At 39.2% G+C, this 21,313-nt stretch overlaps 1 protein-coding gene across 5 annotated transcripts in view; it reads right to left on the minus strand.

Annotated features, from left to right (window-relative positions):
- The window catches only part of camkk1a (calcium/calmodulin-dependent protein kinase kinase 1, alpha a), a 150,421-nt gene that overhangs the window by 48,212 nt on the left and 80,896 nt on the right, over window positions 1-21,313 (minus strand). For all 5 annotated transcript variants that reach the window (XM_036580437.1, XM_036580435.1, XM_036580434.1 and 2 more), the window contains exons 3-5: window positions 19,244-19,673; window positions 9,033-9,080; window positions 7,903-7,956 (exon numbers count right to left, since the gene is read on the minus strand). In XM_036580437.1, the coding sequence (XP_036436330.1) occupies window positions 7,903-7,956; window positions 9,033-9,080; window positions 19,244-19,561 (420 nt within the window). In that variant the 5' untranslated portion in view covers window positions 19,562-19,673. The remainder of the gene's footprint in view (window positions 1-7,902; window positions 7,957-9,032; window positions 9,081-19,243; window positions 19,674-21,313) is intronic.

Raw genomic sequence — 21,313 nt, forward strand, 5'->3', positions numbered from 1 at the left:
TTAAATTTAAATCTTATCATGCTGTGCTGTTCTATGATGGACTGGTGACCTGTCCAGGGTGTTTCCTGCCTTCCCTCCCAATGACCACTGGGATAGGCTCCAGCACCCCTAGTGACCCAGGGAGAATGAGCAGCTTAGAATGTGAATAAAGAATGAATGTTGTGCTGGTGTAGTTGATAAAAAGCACATCCCTGCTGTAAGATATACTGTGTTATGTTGTGTTCTGTTAGCTTGCTGTAGCATTAGGTGATGGTATCAACATTTAAACAATTAAGTGTGATCAGCTGCTAGCTAGACAGCTCATTTCATTGATTCATTGCTGTAGTTGTGAAGGGGCTCTCAAATGTGATGCTACAATGCCTGAGCTGTTGATAGGTGTTAGCCCCCCATCCAATATTATGACCAGCTGTCACTACTCTGTTTCTCAAGGACAGCAGTGATGGGGAGTTGATTTCAACAGAGTCAGTTCCTCAACTCCAACACGTCTGAGAGAAAGTGCTTGAAGTCGACTCTTTGACTCTGCCGACTCCATGTTTACTGGCTTTATGATGTGCCTACGCTGCTCACAAGCCTCTGACAAAATCCTTTTAATATGACTTTCCTCAATACTGCCCCAATCTGCACTCTAACTCTAGCCCACTTTAGCCTTGTGAAAAGGAGAATCAGATAACAAGACAGCTCCGGAACAAAAACTTTACTTTAGAATGTGGTTAACTGGCTAATAATGGTTTATTTTCACAGAATTATGACCACAGTAATGATTTTCTCAGTACATCACTCCGAGTTTCCTGTCGAAGGTTGGGCTTCCTTTCACAGAGCTCCAGACAAAAAAAAAAAAAAGTCGCCAATAGCTTTTCAACACTTCAAATCAGCTCTGTGATTCAAGTATTTCTGTCTTCCACCATGCTTGATTCTTGGCGTATATATTATCAGACGTCTTCGACATATCCAGTCCATTTTTCTCATTAGGAAGATTTGGGAGGTGAATTTGGTGAAGGGTAGTTCTTCACGTGCTTTTCTTCATGTAGGCTGTGTTGAGCTTAATTTTAAGCTCTCTGAATCCTTTCTCTCGCATGCATGAGATGCTACGCTGACTAAGGAAGTGACTCTTTGCATTAATGTAATCATGTGCATTTTTCACAGTTTCTATTTTTTAATTCGTGGTAAGAAATCCATTTTCCCAGCTGTATCTTTGCTTGCTTTTGAACAGAATTCGCAGTATAGTCTGCTTTATGTTATCATATCTGAGCCGCGGAAATTCCTGAAGCCAAGAAGTTCTGAAGTCTTTCTGTGGTTGTACTTTTGCATGAAGTGCTTGAAGTGGATGGTTGTTCATACATCCTGATGTGCATCTTTCACTGGTTCACTGGTCCTCAGTCAGACTGGGGTTGAGCAGATGACCTCTTATGGTCTGAGAGAGCTGTTTTCTATACGCCGACATGTGCTGCAAAAAGCTCAACTCGGCTCATCTGTTTGTCATGTTTTGCCATTCTGGTTGAAATCCTGCGAGCATGCAGGTGTTTTTATGATAGGCAGCCTATCAGTTACATTTTAGAATTAAAAAGGAAAAAAAAACATAAAAAAAAAGAGGTACTAAATACAGAACAATAGTAATTAATAGTTACCCATTTTAAAAAAAAAAACAATCCAAAGTTGCTACCTGTCAACACTGGCAAAAACAATAATTTGTGGTCACAATTTCAGTCGCAGTCTGAAGCCCTGCTTTAGCAGCCTCATTATATGAAATATGTGAAATTATGTGAATTCTGATGATAAGATGTGTTGAAACAAACAGCTGTAATCATTTGTCAAGCTACCTGATATAACTTGGTCCAATTACGAATTTTCATCAAATCACTGTAACCTGTATCTACACAAAAAACGGAAAACTGCAGTTAGGGTGGTTTAATATCTGCTTCACCACTTTATCTACAGCTCTGACACGGTCTTGGTTATGAGCAGAGTCAAGGAGCCGACTCCTCTAGAGTCATACATTCCTCACACTCTATGAGATAAAGGCCTCATTTCGCTGGCTGGCTGTGAAAAAAGACAATTTTATGAAAGTTTAGAGACCAAAGTCAATAATGATTATGTAATGTGCTGGAGGAAAGACAGGAGAGGCAAATTTGTAGTTTTGGAGAGCAGTATAAACCTGGGGATTGCTGGGGATTTAATGATTCAGCAATATTAGATATTAGGTAGTTATACACGCACATTCCATTCATTAAAGATGAGGCGGAAGCACGACGATCCTTTAAACATTTACACCATGTCCCCATTGTTGTTAATCAGCCAAGACATTTCTGGAGTCTGAAGTTTGCTTCTTTAGTCCTGTACTGGAGCTAGGAGCCTAACCCTGCATTCACACCAGCAGTGACGCGACAAAGCAGTCAGAGGTCATTCATTTTCAGTGAGAGCTGGCGATTTCCAGCGACAGGAGGCGGCACGGATGTTGGCAACACAAGGGGGCCGGAGTCAGCGACGAAACAAAGTGGACCGGAGTTTAACTTCATGCAAATAAGGAGCAAAGCAATTACCAGTAGGAATTGAGCATTGAGCCACATAGTACGTGTTTAGTTCCACCACTGTGAAACAATACGCTTAGTTTTTGGTTCCTCGATAATTGTTCCTACCACAGGTGTAATAACGGCGGCGGTGCTTTCGCCGCAAATAGATGATAATTGCGAAGACCAAATACTGTTTTAATGTTTATCTTTTAATCATTTTTAAGCTGAAAACTTCATTTTTTCCATTTTTTTTTCATTTGACTTTCTAATTTTTAAGTACGTGGATTATCTTTTATCTATTCTCCTCAGAAATATCTCCTTTAGCCATGTTAATTGCACATGAGAAAGAAATTTAAAGGCAGCTAAGGCGACTTTAAGTAGTTTGCTTGTGTGAATGTTAGTGTCTTTGTGAAAGGGAACATAATGTCAGTGAGACTCCTTTGGGAGCAGCTTTTGTTGGGAGGATGCAACTGTAACTTAGTTTTAAGATCGAAGGGATGAAAGGGTTAAAGTGGCAGTAAAGAGTGGACAAATAAAAAACTGATAGATTTGATATACTTAATGTTGGAGAATTTCATGTTATTTTTCATTGAAGGTGTTTCTGTTTTCTGTTTTTTTTTTCTTGATGCTGAAAAATATCTTGGAAATTAAATGTATGAAATGATGCCTCCCACTTTTGCACAGTACTGTATATGATGTACTTTTTAACAGGTAACATTGTCATACAGAGCCAAGCAATTATGCTGGCAAATACATCCCACGTAATATATGTATGTATGCATATAATAAACGTATATATACTGCAGAAAACTCTCTTTACTCTGCTTTACTAGAGCAAACCTTTCTATTACGCTTCTGTATTTGTACTTGTTTCACTAAATCATCTCAATTTAATGACCTCCCATACTGGACTACCCCCTCTCTACACCACAAAACTGTCTACTCTGTGTATGTTCAGCAAAGGAGACTCTCTCAACAACTTTGATTAGGTGACCAGTCATTAGAGCATCATTTCCACTGAGGAAAGACCATGTCTGTGTCTCCCTCCTTAGATTCAAGCTCACTGATTTGAAAGGTCAGGTAGTGCCAAGAGGCAATCCACTCATTGGAGGGACTAGTTGAATGACCAAATTTGGAAAAGCAGGATCAGCCCTGATGCTTTGAAGGCCACTGAGGAAATCAAGCGGGTTCCCCCACTTGGTTAAGCTTTGATACCCTTTGCAAAATCAGACATGACAACTTATGAACAGCAAAAAGGTGATAAAATTTAAAAGAACAAATCTCTGCTGTGGGGTCCAGCTACATCATTCCTAAAAGGAAAAATATAAATAAAATACAAGTTATGTCAAAAACTGTACTGTTTTCTAGGTATTTTGACTTGTTCGCTAAAAAATGATCAAGGATCACCACGATCTGACCACAAAGTCAGTGTGTACAACATTTGGCACACGTTTCATTTGAGACCCCACATCTATTATAAATCAAGGTCATTGTAAAAAATTTGCCTATCATTTGTGTTCTATTAGCTCCACAATGGTGCCAATGCTTGGACCCCAGTGATTACCACATGTGAGGTAAATTGTTGATGGTTATTAAGCTTTCATATTGGTTATGACCATAGAAAGTCCATTTTAGATGAAAACTAAATAGTAGCTGATTGTGTTGGTTGCTAACAATGATAATTTAAACATATTATTATTCTAAAACATAAATAAGTGGAATGTGTTTATTTGGCCATTCAGACGTGTAATAGAAATGTGACATCATAATTTTGTACTATCAGCATCATTTTGAAATACAGCAGAGTATCTTATTACAGTTAACCCTAAATTCAACGACTTCCATAACAGACACTGTGAACTACTGATCAACTTTGCCAACTAACTGCTGCTTTGAAACTTTGCTTTCGCGAAAAGTTTGGAATCACAGATGTAGGGTCATCATAAGTGCTACCATAATGAGCTGTATGTCTGCTGGGGAGTATTCAGTCCTCAGATGCTGACCTAAGCTCACTGACCATCTGGACTGTTAAGGCTCTGCAGCTAAGGAGGAAGTACAGCTATCTTTTTTTCTTCTCCTACACAGCCTTTAAACAGAGCTGAACTCACGAAGGTAACAGGAGGACAGCAAAGAGAACAAACTAAGCTGTGAACACCGGGAACAAATGTGCTCGCTATGGCAACTCAAGGTTTCGTAAGAAAATTACATAATGAATCTATAATGGAACACCTTAGAACAGCTGCTGTGTCCATGCAGAGACAAACTCTTTCAAACATCCTTCCATTTCAATCTGCATTCGTACTGTCAATAGTGTGATTAGAGACACTGCTATGATGAAAGATCCGGATGAATATAGTGTTACAGTAAATTTATTCTCTCAAGAAGATAAATATTGACATGCACTGGCTGATTGTAGATGTTCTGTCCACATGTTGGCAACAAGCAGGCATTGCTTATGCATGTGCAGGATGCTTACGTGTGGATTTGCTGCTGTTTGTATGTGTACGTGAGGATGTGCATGTGCATGTGTGCAGCCATTACTGACGTGCACTGGATCAATACGGAGAACGGACATAGAGCCGGATGATCAGCTCTTTTACATTCTACATGTGCCTGCCTCCCCCACATTCTCCATTTTCAAATGATTTTCTCTCTATCCTTCTCATAACTCCCCCTCACCTTTCAAATATGCCTCACTTCTTTGTTCTATCTTTGTCAATATTTTCATACCGGACCTCTCTTTGTCCTACTCTGAGTCCATTACTGGGTGCACCAGTTTTGCATAAGTTTGTACTTAAGCTTGTGCTTAAGTCCTTAGTTATCGAGGGTGGCTGCTAGTGGTAAAAGAAGTGAGCCAGCAACCAGAAGGCAGTGGGTTCAGATCCTTCATTAAGGCCTTACATGACTTTGTGGAGCTCTATGACACTACAGCCCTGTGGAGCCCTGTCCAACACACTTAAAGCGGACCAGTGGAGAACCCCTGGGGCCTTCTAGGCCTCCAGAAAACATGGAATGGAAAATAAATAAATAAATTTATGCCTCTAACTTTGCTGCACCCAGTGTAGTTAGGTAGCAAAATGACAAACTTCCTATGGAAGATCAATAGCTAACAGTACCCTTTTACTAATTTAAAATTCTGCCCTACAAATGCTTAAGTCATGTGTTAACTAGCAAGAATTAACCTAACTAACCAGTAGCACTTTAGAGCATTTCTATTGGTCCATTTGTCATGAAATTTTCACACAACGTAAAGGACAGCTGGTGAGTTAGAATGATGCAGAAAAATAAAAATCGACAAAAATGGAGATTCTTTGGACAGCGACGATATATAACTTTAACTGAAACATGTAGGTCCAACGCCAGAAGGTCCAACAGGGCCTACACATGCTTTTCTTCAGAGCGGTAACCAATAAAACTGTCTGCCTTTAATGAGTCAAATGTAGCATCTTTTTGCTTTGTCCATCAAAAGTTAGCCACCAGTTTCAGAGAAACCGTTCAGCACTCGTGTTTTCTGTGAAAGTCTCAAGAATCTAATGCAAATCTCTCTATGACAAACAAATGAATCTGGGTAATCCTTCTAGCGGGGAGCCCTGTGGGGCTCTAAGCGTTAATATTTCCATGCAACAATCGAATGTGTACCATTTTAAACAACAGTTTCTGGCTAACCTACATAACAGCAGCATCAGTTTAGACAGTTCGGGAGCAGTTGAGTCTCACTGAACTGGTGCTGTGGATGTTCGTTTCATGTTTGGAGCTGAAATTTAAAACCAGAAATTGATTTCTCAACACTTAAACCTGCTTAAGGGTCGGTGTACATATTTAGCTTAATGTAAAAACTAGTTTGTGTGGTGTGAATCACTTAGATTTAGTAATATGTAAACCTGAACTGAATAAAGCCTTACATTACAACTAGCATATGTTTGACCTTATGTGCCCCAGCAGACCAGCAACAGAGCTATAGTCCGTCATGTTTTACAGGTCATTTGCAGCCTGAGCAAATCGCCAGGGGGGAAAAAGCAAGCCTCATTTCACACAGAGTGCATCAGACACACACACACACACACACACACAAGCTGCAGAGTCATATAAGGTCGTTACTCTGCTCACAGAATCTCTTTGACTCCAGAATCTTAGTGCATTTAATGAACACTCCAGAGTCTACAAGACCAACAGAGGCTCTACAACACTACGGGCTTGTCCACCACACTTTACACAATTTTCCACTGTAAAACAAGTGGAGATCAGCCAAGACATGTTTGCTACTTTAGTTTTGCACTGGAACAACAAGGTGAATGTAGCTATCAAGCACTGAAAGCTTATATTCAAATAGCCCCATGCAAAAGCAGGGTCTGAATCATCATATGTGCCTCAAGTTCTTGCTACAGACTTGCTTGTGGTTTCTTACATTGCAGGAGCAGTGAGGAACCATTACGGCTTTTAGGAAAAGGCTGAATGATTTTTGAGAAGGAAAAGAAGTGTAATTTTCCAATTCATTGTCATTAAAAAGAATCATCATGCTTGCTGTAAACTCTGCATGTATTGTAGTAATACTCTTATTATATGATTCATTTTTGCTTGGAATCAAAAGGGTTAGACTCGCGAAATTCCCAAATAAAACCAGTCAGTCAGGATGGTTTTTCTCCATGCTATCAAGGTAGATTCAGACAAGTGGTCTCTCCTATTGGTTAGGCCTTCAGGAGCTAAACTGAAGGCCTAATGTGTCAGATTAACCATTAATATAATTAGGAACTGACAGTGGAATCAACAAATCATGTTTGGATTTCCAGTGGGTGGGACCAATCTAGAACCACCCAAAAAGTTCATGTGCCCCAGCAATAGCTTAGTGCTAACAAACTATTCAAAATCCCATTTAGGTGCTAGCAGAAATTAGCATAGTAGATGGTTTTAAGTTTTGACATTTATGGTTCGAACTAATTCTAAATCTAATATACGAGGCAACAACACAGAAAAATAGCTTCCAGCTATTCTATATATTACAACATAGTTCTATGTGGGGTATCTGCAACTGCCTAATTGCTTCAGTGCAAAACTAAAGAAGCAAAATTTAGATCTCAACCATGTCCTGGCAGATCAATTACATTTGAATTGAACTTTTGAGGGAAAAATTGTGTCCATTTGATTCTTTAGCAAACTATTCATTTAAGTCTATCTGAGCCCAGCCCTCCAAAAATAGGGCAAAGAGTGAACACTAAATGCTAATTAAGATGTACAGTGGCATGAGAGCCATGGTGTTTTACCCTAGTACTGATGATCACATCATTTTGTTGTTATTCCCAAATTACATTTCACTATATCCCCCATAACCCACCCATCAGAAGATTCCGAAGCTGAAAGTTTAGCGAATAGAAACAATGCAACACTCAGAAAGACTCACATAATACTTGTCATCATCCTCATTGTAAGCCAGTTTGACCACTCCATAAGAGCCCTGCAGAAAAAGCAGAAAAAGAGTGATAGAAAAGCATCTGAGGAGAACAAGAAATAACAAAGAAAGCAGCTGGGATTAGACTAAATCTTCAATGTGAAACCAAAACTATTCCTGCCTTGTAGTCTACTCTTCAGCTTCAAAGTCAACCTGAAAATAAAATGGACCTGTTTTATCTTGCAGGTTTATCCCCCTGGTCATGTCATAGCGAGCGAGAAAACAAATAGAAAGAAATATTCTTCATACTTTAGTTGCTTTTTACATTCTGACAAATTTTACTATGGATATCATGGGCATGCAAATTTTAATGAGTTAACGAGGACAAAATCAAAGTCTCTGAATGATACATTAGGTAACGATACATTAGTAGGTAAGACTAGGGCTAAGCAATTTGGGGAAATTATATAATGCCTTTTCTTGCCCAATATTGAGACTGCTATTGCAATTATTTTCAGTTAATTATGGTCCACACTAAAGATGTATTCGAGTATTCAGTTAACTGTTTGATGTGCCAGTATTCAAATATTAAAATTACTTTTGGGTACTCCTTACATTCTATCACAGGAAGACACAGAAACGCCACCAACTTCTCTGGGCTAAAGCTCATCTGAGATGGACTGACGTCCATCCTTGTAATTGTTTTTGGAAATAATGGATGTCACATTCTCTAAACCAAAGAAGAAAATGACCATCTCAATTGTTACCAATGCAAAGTTCAAAAGCCAGCATTTGTCAGGGTACTGAGTTGTGTTAGTTCTAATGGCTTGGGTAACTTGCACATCTGTGAAAGCACTATTAACGCTGAGGGGTATATACACGTGCGATTTCAATATAAAAGCAATTATTATTTTAGTCTTACGTAAGACAAGCTTAACCCCTTAACATTCCTGTTTACATACTAAGGCTTATTATTCAGTAACTACACGGGCTTCAATTCAAACTAATGAAGCTTTTCTCAGGTTATAGAAGTGTGTAATAAAACTTCGGGCCTGTCAGCTGGCCCATGACTTGGTAAGGGGTTAATATATACTGTGTACACTATGAACTATGTTTGTAGTCTATAAATAAAGAATTCTTACCTTTCCAATTTCACTCTTCAGTTTGTACTGGTTAAGCTGGATGCAGTCCTGAATATGAGACAGAGAGAGAGAGGGGGAGAGAGAGAGAGACATTAAACTGAGCTGACATATTTCTTAGCCCAGTGGGCGGTCGTGTGATTGTGCAGTGAGGACGAGTGTTGTGTTTGTTATGGAAAGACACAGAGGAACCTCATGTCCGCTTCCATACAGGCCTTATTATAGCAACATTAATGGTAATAACAGGCCCAGAAAAGTCATCATGGCTCAAACTGGCACTGTCTCAATACCATAGCAACAATTACATGTCTTCAGAGACAAGGAGATTCTGAGAAAGGAGGGAGGGGTGGCAAAGCAAGACATTCATTCTACCACTTCTAATTAGTGTGTTTGCCTACTCCCATTGCTAACACACATCAAATCAAGCATACACAATCTCTTTACACAAACATCGGCAGGAGAAAGGATGGTACTGATAAGCTTAGTCAACCACGCTTCACTGTCTGGCTGTCTGACGGATGAATCCAACTTTGGTGGATATCAGGAGAACACGAATGCATGGTGCCAGCTGTAAAGTTTGGTGGAGGAGGAATAATGGTTTGGGGCTGTTTGGTTTGGTCTCGGTTTGGGGGAGACCCTTTCCTGTTTCAGCATACACACAGAGAGCTCCATAACAAAACTGTTTCCTGAGTTTTGTATTAAAGAACCTGACTGGCCTGAAGTCAACCCTATCCAACACCACTGGGATGAACTGAAATGTTGACTGTGAGCCAGGTTTTATCTCATGACATCAGCAGACCTCACTAACACTCTTTTGACTTTAAATGGGAAGCTTGGACGACAATGTAAACAATTATGCAAAATTACTGCGATAAAAGATATTATCGTGATTCAAATTCAGTAATGACGTACAACTGTGAGTGTTACAGAGCTTTACACTATACCAGGGGTCGGCAACCCAAACGTTAAGAAAAGCCATTCTGTCCTTCCAACAAAAATCATACCACCCTGGGAGCCACAGCATTTTATGTCCATTTTACCATCTTGGCTGTAAATATGTCTCAGTATGTGCTGATGTCCTAGCATAGGTTAAAAAATATAATATGAACAAAACACTGACTTACTTTCCTCTGCTTTTAAGCTTTAGCTCAGCTATAGCCACTTTTCTTGCATCTCTGGCAGGAAACTTCTTCTCAAAAGTTGAGTAGTTTCTTGTAAAATGTCTCTCAACGTTTGACTTTTTACCAGGCTGAAGTCGCTTCTCATTCACAGTTTCTTGTTCAAATTTTCCCGTTCTTCCTTAAATAGTGCATGAGCTGCCAGAATGTAACTGCTGCCCCATTTAACGTGAAACATGGAAATTCGAACAAGAAGCTTACTCAAGCCTCACGACTTTTTAGTGTTTGACAGCTTCTCGTTGCAGATTAAACATAGCAGAAAACCAGCTGGAGTGACTATAAACGCAAATAAGTTAAATAAACTCTAAATTATCGATGTTTGTCTTAAATCTTTCTCTTTGCCTTTTCATTAGCTACTACCTAGGAGAGATTGGTGTCTGCGCTGCTATGTGACCAGCAGTCTGTGTGCCAATCTTCAGGGTTAAAGGGTGAATTAGCAGTTTTACATTCAATACAACTCCAGCGCTTAAGACCATTTATTGTTAAAACTGTCTTAGAACAATCAGCAGAGCTTTACTGCAAAGGTGGATTATTTTATTTTTACCTAAAAAGCTAATTCTGCTGTGGATCTACAACAGGGCTGTGAAAGAGCCGCATGATGCTAATGTATTTACCATATAATTACTGAATGGACTAGCTTTTACCATTATCTAACTATTTATAATGGTAACTATAGTCTACATAGATGGCATTTAACCCTGTCAACATTTAGCGTTTGTTTGATGGAAGCCAAATTATTGCCAAACTGGCATGTTGGCACCCTTCGTTTGCACAAGCTCATCTATATAAGCTATATATATATGTTATACCATAAACTGTTTTCCTTCTATAAACTACTTTTCTGTAAAGCTGCTTTGAGACAACACTAGTTGTAAAATGCACTATACAAATAAATGTTGTTGTTGTAGTTATGTTCTGTTTGTATAGCCTGTAGTCAAGTGTGATCTTTTCTAATACATACATTTTTTAAGTGACTATAGATTAGAATGAGGGCACAAACAGACAAAAAAATAAAAATAAAGGCAAAGAAACAACAACAACAACATCAGCAACAATAAAATTACTGTGATATTGACTAATGTGAATGATTGGTCTATGACTAATAAATGTTTTGGAAAGAGATGTTCAACAAGCACATATGGATGTAATGTGCAGGTGCCTGTGTATGTTCACATCATGATATTTGACTTTAAGCACTGCTTCATCAGTTAAGACGCTGTTCCACAGATAGAAAAGTGAACACACAATCGCGCACACAGAAAGAGAGAGAGAGAGAGAGAGAGAGAGAGAGAGAGAGAGAGAGAGAGAGAGAGAGAGAGAGAGAGAAAGAACAGCACATTAATAATATATAATGCTGTGAGCTAATGTATCAGATGTATAGTCATCCTGTAAATACACTGGAGTAAAGGCAGCAGAGGTATTTCACTTTCACCCACTGACCCTCACACACACACACACACACGCACACACACGCACACACACGCACACACACGCACAGAACCGTCACACCAACACTGACACATTCACACTCACTGCAGCACACACATACACGCACAGAACTCCATACGCATCAGATCATCCTGTCTGGGGTAAACCTGACCATCCACTTGTTCTGTTTCTTATTTGAACAGCTACCCATCCTGTGTGTCTGATGCTGTTGCCTCGCCTGCCTTGATCGGGACCTGCTTGACCACCATTGAGCTTCATGCTGAACAACACTGTGCAAACCTCACCCTCACGAACTGAGTCTTGGTTCCTCTCAAGGTTTCTCCCTCCTGCTCTTAGGGAGTTTTTCCTTGCCACTGTCGCCTCTGGCTTGCTCATGGGGGGTTTGGACCCGGATTTTTTTCTGTAATGCTGATTTTTTTTCTGTAAAGCTACTTTGTGACAACACCTGTTGTAAAAAGCCCTATATAAATAAACTTTACTTACTTACTTACTCTAAAGTGCTGAGCTGTACACTCTCTTTCTCTATGAGTCATTTCAACTTTAATTATATAATTATTTAAACTTTATTTATACTTAAATTGTCCACTTTGCTCCACCATGAGCACTGAGGTAAACCCGTGGAAAAGTCTAATGCACATTTCATCAACAACTGCCCACCTCTGGTGTTCTGATCCCTGAGTGAGACTGACTATGCATGTTCAGTGACTGAGGTTGGGGCAAGCCTTAACATCTCCCCTTCTCTCCTAGCCTAGGGCCCCTCTGGGCAGGGTCACTGTGGTGGACCTCGCCATAGGGAGTCATTCCTGACGGGGAAAACAAACCCAGCACGTTCACTGTGAACAAGGGAACAAGTCCTGTTGATTCGGCCTGTTTATGGACGTACAGTGCAAAGTTAGTGTTACAGAAAGTAGAAGAAGTAATGAGGGGAATTAAATGCAGAGAGGATTCCAGTGTCAGTAAACCGCAAGATGGAGGTTGGTTTGTTTGTTGTTGCCCCGGTTCAAAATGAAATCCACTGTGTGTGTGTGTGTGTGCGTGTGTTTAGTCATAGAGCTGTGAGTTGCTGGCTGGCTGTCTCTCTGTCCCTATTAAGAGTTTTGAACCAAGACTCAAGACTGAAAAAACTTTCTTAAAATGACCTTCCCAGGTCAATAACTTCAGGACTGTGTTATTCATTTTATTATATAATCATGAACTTGCATCAGCCACACAGTTCATTACAAAGTTCAATAAAAAAAGCATTCACTTTATAAGGATATTTTTCCACTGAACCCAACACTGAACCCAACATGAACCAACTAAACTTATGGTTCTGGTTCTAATTCACTTTGCAACTGCCTGGGAGACAGCCGGAGCCGTTATAATAACCAAGATTAATAATTTTTGCTCATTTAAGCATCTAATATGGCTAATTAGCTACGTTGCTTGCTAGATAGCATCCCTTATTGGCTGATGTGAAACAATATACTGCACTGTTCTGCACACTTGCGCAAACTAATGTCTACATTCATACTTCATTAATTGCATTAGCTTCTTATAGCTTATGTCACCTTATTTCAAACTCTATGCAAAGTAATAACTCCAAAATTAACATACATAATAACATCACCACACTGTCCTACATTCTGGTGCTCGTATCGGTCGAGTAAAAGTGCTTGGTGTCTTTATCTTCACCTGGAAGAGCAAAGGATTTGCTGAATCGTCGTTCACTGGGATAGCATCTCTACTTGCTTTTGAAAGCTGGAAAATGGGAAATACTAAGTAAAACATTTCCTACTGTGCTATGTGTGACATTACAGCCTCAAACACAAAAAGATTTTACTATTATTGGCAACGTTTTTATGTCTGTTATGCTTGAATATGTTGTAAATTGTGTTGTGAATTGAGCCGCTTCCATGCTGACTGGACGCAAGTTATCCACTCAGGCGTACAGCCAAACATGTTTACAAACATTCTGATTGGGTCTATAGATTGGAGTCAGAATTTAAGGACATACAAACTGTTCCGCATCTAATTCATGAAACTTTAGTGCGACGTGGAAACAAGCAGAGATTTGAGAGCAAATGATGAATCAGCTTCAGTGCGTGAAATCAAGTGCCAGCCTACCAGCACCTCCTTTACATATCATTTACATGAAGCACGCCCTAATTCACGCAGAGGTTTTGGTAGGAGCCAACAAAGTGACAGCCCATGGGTCAGTGGCTGTGCTTGGTGGTGGAGTTCGAGGTCGAGCAGTGAGCGCACTGCTCCCCTTACTGACCAAACTTTATCGGGTTAAAATTAAGATGATGAGAACGTATGAAATGTGAAATAAACAAAACGTCTTCGATTTTTTATTTTGGTAAAATGACAATTTTTCTAAAATAACATATTTAAAAGCTGTATTGTTGCAGCACTTTGTATTGTTTATGTTTTGGGCAGAGTCAATAGTGCAAAACAAAAGCACAGTGTAATATATCTTTAAACGGGACATGGAATAGTTGCAGCATTTGTTTATTGGTTTATAAAACAAGTACACCCACTTTTGTACTGGATTTCCATGTGCACAAATAATTAGAACTATAATTATTTTCTATTTTTAACCTAACTGGTTTTAGAGGTGATATTAATAGCTTTGGTTTAACACAAAGCAAGCATGCTTTCAGCATTTTTAAACTATTACAAATGTACACACACTGTACAAGTGATCTTACAGATATGCTAAAGATGAAAACTGATGATTCGCAAACCTGTCAGTGAAACTTGTGCGCTTATTTTACAATCAGATATGGCTGTACGCAACTCGAGAGAGAAAGAGAGAGATAAGAGTGTGCAGTAGCAAGAGAACAAGACAAAGACTGACAGAGAACGTAAGCTATTGGGTGTCAGCCAGCGGAAAGAAAGCGGTATTCTTACCCCACTGAAGAGAAAAGACTCATATAATGACATTACAGGTCAATTACTTTGACCTCATCCTGTCACTCATCAACCTACCTCAAGAGACAGAATGACAGGCCTTTAGCTCTCTAAGAGAGACAGAGACAATGACCAGCTGTAACAGTCACATCACAGCTACCTCAGCTCTTAAAAAAAAAGAAAATCACACAGCAAATCTAAATGAACAAAATGAATAAAGAAGTTTAATTTATATGATGAATGTAAGATTGTTCAATAACTTTTCAGGTACCAATACATTTGACTGACATGCCAACATTACAAAAGTTCACCAAAGCAAACAGAGCTTAAAGCAGACTATATTCTCTCTGCTAAGCTTACTCAGTTTTATGAGCTTTGCATAATTATTGCAAAATTGCAGAGATTGTATCAGATAATCCTCCAATTCGCCTGTAAAAGTCCTTACAAAGTGTTCAGTAACACTTCAGAATGAAACTGGCTGGGAAATGGTGCTCACATTCACATTAAAACAAAACACAGTATATACATAATGTAGCATGTAACGACTAAGACGTGCACCAAAAGAATGAAAATGCACGTCACAATGACACAAATATACAATATTAGAGCTCGACTAATATGACAGTCGGACGATAATACTGGCCAATATTGACGCCTGTGGTTTTATCAGTATCAGCAAAAACAGTACCTACAAGCCAATAAGTTTTTCCTTTAGAGTATGGTATTGTTGCTAAGCAACCACGCCCATTGCTGCATATTGCAGTCATTTCATGAATAACTTTTTGTTGTATAACAGTGAACATATGACAGCATAACACTGTTTAATGCAACAACCTTCGCTTTATAAGTACTTCTTGGTCACTAAATTACCATTGTGAGTCTTATTTAGCACCAACCCAGCGGCGCCCCTCTTCTCATGCTGGGGTTGGACTTTAAACGGCTCCCTACTCCCTATGTAGTGCACTATGTAGGAGTTTAAATATTGGATTCTGCACCTCAAATAGTCATTAGGCACTCAGACACATCCATACTCGATACATTATGCACTAATTGGCTGTAGAGGCTAGAATTTCTGAACTTTCATAGCACATTATTTAGGGAGTACAGAGCCGTTTGGGATTCAGTCTGGGTTTGAGGTTTGAGGCTGTTTCTGACTGAAACACGAAAATTTGAAGCGTGTAAGTGACATTTTTTAGGCTTTTATACAGCCGTTTTACAATTCTTTGGTATCTCTGGTGGTTGCTAGGGTGTTGGAGGGTGGATGCTATGTTTTCCAAAGTGGTTTCTAGGATGCTGCTTTGTGTTTGTTATAGTATCTCAGGTGTTGGCTACGGTGCTGCGAGGTGGTCGACATTTAACAAATCATTGTACACCTGATTAAACTGATCATAAACCTGAATGCAAGCTCACCATCCCCAACCAGACCAAACACTGTGGAGTTTTGGTGTTGGTATCTCAAGAAAAAGACATAACGAATAAAAATAGTGTTGCGCCCTGCAAAGCAATGTGCAATCACTACTAACTTATTTGCTCAATTCACACAAAGATGGATGAAGCCTTTTTGCTTTACTGTCATCATCATTTAATAGTGTGGACATTATTTTGGGCATGAATCCGTTTGCAGAATAAAAAATGTACACTCTGGAAGACCACCACTACCCGCCTCAGCACAGCGGATTCCTGAAAGCACTTACTGTCAGGCGCCTCGTCTCATCTTCTTCTTCAAGGGCAGCAAATGAATAGGAAAAGGAAAGCATTCCTTCCTGGGTTGGTGTTTAAAACACGACATAATGAAAGTAAATAAAGAAGAAGAGATGGAAACTATAGTAACCACAGCAACAAACAAACAATCTTCGCTGTCCCTGACCAGGGCTAAACTGTGATTGTACTGTGATTGTTGAGAGAGAGAGAGAAAGAGAGACAGACCCTTCATTGAATGATTACGAGCAGCACCACTATGTGATGATTCCATATATTACTGCATGACCTTTGGTCTGATTACAGGAAGTGAGTTCTAACACCCACGTAGCCCCCTGCACAGCGCACACACTCTACACACTACTGTACAATACAGATGAGGTGTTTTTAAGAGCCCATATCATGAAAAAAACTAATTTTCCACATTTTTGGTAAAACAGCTCAATGTAATGATGTCATACATGCACCATTCAGTACACAACAGTTCTGCTCCACCCATTCACACATAGCTTACAGTTTGGCAGTGTTGCATAATGCTGATGAAAACTAACATAATCCGCACAATGATGTTTCGATCTGGGCTATTTGGGGTAATTTGGGGATCTTTTCTAATGCATGAATCAGCCAGTCAACTCAAGGATCATATTACTGGACCTCCATTGGTAAAACTAGTCCAGCTTGAATTGGGCTTATGACATCTTTCTCTGCAGCAAAACAGGAAAAATGAGGAACAACACAGGTGAAGATGGGCTAATTTGCATATTATGCACCATAGAGCAATCAGATTTCAATCTAATCGGAGACACATTTGATTACAAAGTGTAAATCCATGTTGGTTAAAACCTTACAATCCAGATGCAAGTCACATGAAACAACCAGGTGTAAAGACGCGTAGATTATCTAATAGGTAGAATATCTAATAACTTTGATATGTAAAACTATCAATTTAATCCCAAGGCATTAATAGAGATAGTAATAAGCTACATACATACAAATCATCGTTTATAGGGTACCTTCTGTTGGAACATAAGCCACTAACTCTAAAACCTAAAATTTCCAATTGAGAAGATAATACTTTTTAAATAATTTAATGAATAAAAATAATATTTTGGGGATTTTTTTCAACATTGGTTTTAAAAAATGTTCTTGATTTATTTGAAAGTGAACAGGACAGATTTAATTTATTAAATGAAATTCAATGAATAAATTTATTAAATTCAAAAAACTTTAACTATTCAAAACTGTTCAAAAAGTAAGCAAGAAGTGAGACTGCATCCCTATCCCTCTTGGCCGTACGGTAAGCAGTTCAACTTCACTGGTTCCAAGTAAATGTGTCCCAAAGTCAGAAAATCAGTGTGTGACATTAAGAATTATCACTACCGAAAACACATCATTCCTGCAATTAAATAAACTTTGCGCTTTCGTGGGAAATATTGACTTTCCGTCAGTAAAACTGTTCAAAGCTCTGTTCAAGGTTTGCTAGTCATATACTGCCAAGTGTTTATGAGTTATGCTCAAAATTAGCTAAAACAGTCACTACCAAAACAATTGGGCTACATTCACATTTTCAGGTTGAAGTGGCACAAATCTGAATTTTTGCCCTAATGTGACTCAGATCTGATGTTTTCGGGGCTGTGTGGACACACAAATCTGATCTTTTCAAATACGACCTGAGCCGCTTTCATATGTGGTCCTAGATCGGATACGTATCCGATTCGTGGCCATGCGACCTTAATGTGAATCCTCAGATCGTAATTCATGTGCTGTTTTCCCCCCACTGTGCGTGCGCCAGCATTCAGGGTTACCATGGCAGCAGTGCTGAACAGAAGTTAAAGCCTGTAGAAAAGCAACACATCTCACCTTTTCTGCTGTCGTCTCCCTCTAATAACGAGCAGCTGAGAGCTCATTAGCTTTAGAGTTCATTATTTTCGCAGCGAAGGCTCGTTCTGCTTGTTAGTTTGTTTGCTCATGATGCACGTGACGCATGTGATTCATTCACAAGACGTTACTGAGTAGGATGTGCGCATGCAGGTCATTTCAGGTCACCTGATCGTTCACATTAATGACAGATTTTAATCAATCACCTAAACAACGGTGAATCATGTAGTTCTGCGTCTATAATTGTAAGACTGAATTGTACTGCAAATGTATATACTAGAAAAAATGACTTAACAGCTTTGAGTTAGAGAAAACGTATTTGTTAACAGGTGTTGAAAATGGACTACATGACACCACAGAAATAAACAGGGATAAATGGACGTAAATGCAAACACAATACATCTTTAAATACGCTTATTTGATAAAAGTTTTGTAACCACATACAACCTTTTTTTTCCCCCCTCCTCTTTTTGGTTTTGTTCTGATTATGACTGCCTATTAAAAAACTCAAAAAACAGGTGTCAAAAAAGAAAGTAGCATGAAGAGCTTTATTGTTTCTTTCAGAAGCTGAAACTTTTTGGGTGCTTCTGGTTATAATATGGATGTTTGTAGCCCAGTCTGAGCCCCATTTTAACTACTTTAGGAGATTCTAATCCTTTGCATACAGCCAATCTGTCAGCTTGGTTGTCTCCATGCCAACACCAGCGATGACTGTGATTGGTCAGACAGTTAATGTTGCTGGCGAAGTGTTGTAAAAATCATTTTGTCAAATGTGTGTGCAAGATATCACCAGTTATACATCTGGTTGAATAAATTTATTGTCATCTGAATAAATTGCATGAACAAATTGTGCTCTGTGTGTAAAGGAATTTAGGCTATTTTCATACATAAATACAGGAAAAAATGTTAAAAAACTTTGTGTATTGTTTTTATCGTCCATATTCCAATTCTGTTTAAACAGTTCCACCAGTTCCATTTATGTATTTAGTACAGTATTATTATTAATACTATTATTACAAATTATACCAAAAACACTGCAATGATTCTTGGTGAAATCTGAGATTGTGCCCTGAATCGTTTCCTAAAGAATCAGAATCATATCAGGTGAGTCCTCACCTGTGCGTCCGAGATGGACACGCGCTTGGACTCGATGGTGGGCCTGCGGGCGGCCCGTGGGGAAATATGGTGGTATCGTTCGGCTCCACCCCCTGCAGACAGGTACGTCCCTCTCTCCTGTAGAGACATCTTCCTGCCGGACAGGTGCGGTCGCTGTGGTGGGGCTTTCCGGATCCCCGCCCCATTCCTCAGCCCATTGGTTGATGGGTCTGTTATGGTGATGGCGGCCATCTTATCAGCCAGCTCGGTCTGGGAGGAGGGTTCGGGGTCGGGGTCAGGCTCTGTCCCCATGCATCCAGGATCGCTACTCATCGCCATGACGACGGGGCCACAGGAGGAGGAGCTCGGAGGCAGGGAGAAAGGGGTGTGTGGAGTGTTTTCATCAACTGCTCACCCCTACCCCTCCACGTGGGCCTGTAGTCAGAGTGAGCTAGAGAGAGAGAGGGAGTGAGAGAGAGAGGGAGAAACACATACATAGTCAATTAATTCAGTCCAATTCAATTGAGAGTCCTTTACTAGCATGACAAACAATGGGACATTTGTATTGCCAACTTCAGTTTACAAACTGTTGGAATATTAAAGGCCATATTCTACATTTTCTTGTATTTTATTTTTTTCCCTGAAGCCCAATTACAATGTTTGTGTGGGTTTATGTACCAATAACAGCCATAATTAATTTTTACATGACGATTTTCCAACCTCTCTTTTCCTCTTAGAACTAAACAGGCTTTTAAACCATAGCTTTAAGACTATTACACCACTGGTGAACCATGATTGTTTGAGCTATGCCTTCAGTCCGGGCCATAAATATGAAAAAAGAGAAAAGAAAATATACCTCTATGATAACGCTAATTTTTTGGTAGTATGTTAGCACTAAGCTAATGGTGGTGAACATTTTTAGGCTGTTCTAAATGAACAGATATTTGAAGCTTGCAGAAGACATTTCATGTTTTATAAAGAACATTACACAACCAAAGTAAGAGAGTGAAAGTACACATACAGATGTACGCAAACATTCAGGCACCCTTAGCCAAATTCCATATTTTGTTGATCTTTGAAGGGAAAATAAGTAAATACAACATCTGCAGAAAAGTCTTTAAAAATAACAATTTTCCTCAAATGTTAATACATGCTAAAAAGTAATTTCGACATGGGCAAACATTTGGACACTTCTAGTTGTAAAGTCTCAGAACTTAAATGACTTATTAGCCTTAAATGACTCATTAGAACTGGGTAGGTAAATCAAAAACTGTGATTTGGAATTGCCAAATTGTTCATGATAATTCCAGAGCATAAATTCTCTCTCTTCAAACCTTGTGCTAACATTCAACAATCATGAACTCAGCTGAATGAATATCTGAAAATTAAGCAAACTGATGTCTACAAAGTAGGGAGGCAAAAAAAAAAAAGATATCAAAGCACTAGCTAAAAGTGTCCTTAAGGAACAGCTGTTAAGAGGAACTGCGGAAGTCAAGGCAAGATCTGGAAGACCAAGAAAACTCTCACATAAAACTGGTCATATGCTGGCCAGAAATGCAAAGCAAAACCCCCATATAACAGCAAAGGAGCTGCAGAAGGGTTTAGGTAGCACAAGAGTGATGGACTGTTTTTCTGTGCAATGTTTGCTTGCACAAAAATTATCTGCAAAAAAGAATCATTGAAGGGAAACCATGAGATTTACATCTGAAAAATGCAAAACAACATCTAGATAAGCCAGATGCATTTTGGAAATATGTGCTGTGGACTGATGAAGTAAAAGTGGAACTCTTTGACCAAAGTCTCTAAAGGTATGTCTGGAGAAGAGCATCTGATGAAAAAAACACCTTGTCAACTGTTAAGCTTGGATTGGATCTATTACGTTTTGGGGTTGTGTGGCAGCAAATTTTATGGGTAGATGGAGGAATGAATTTTACTAAATATCAGCAAATTCTGGACGCAAATATGATCCAGTGAGTCAAGAAACTGAAGCTGAAACAAGGCTGGCTTCTACAGCAGGACAATGATAAAAAACATACCTTGAAATCTACCATGAACTACTTCAAGAAACACAAGCTGAAGCTTTTGGAATGA

Source organism: Colossoma macropomum, unplaced genomic scaffold (assembly GCF_904425465.1).
Source record: "Colossoma macropomum unplaced genomic scaffold, Colossoma_macropomum, whole genome shotgun sequence".
Classification (NCBI taxonomy): Eukaryota; Metazoa; Chordata; class Actinopteri; order Characiformes; family Serrasalmidae; genus Colossoma; species Colossoma macropomum.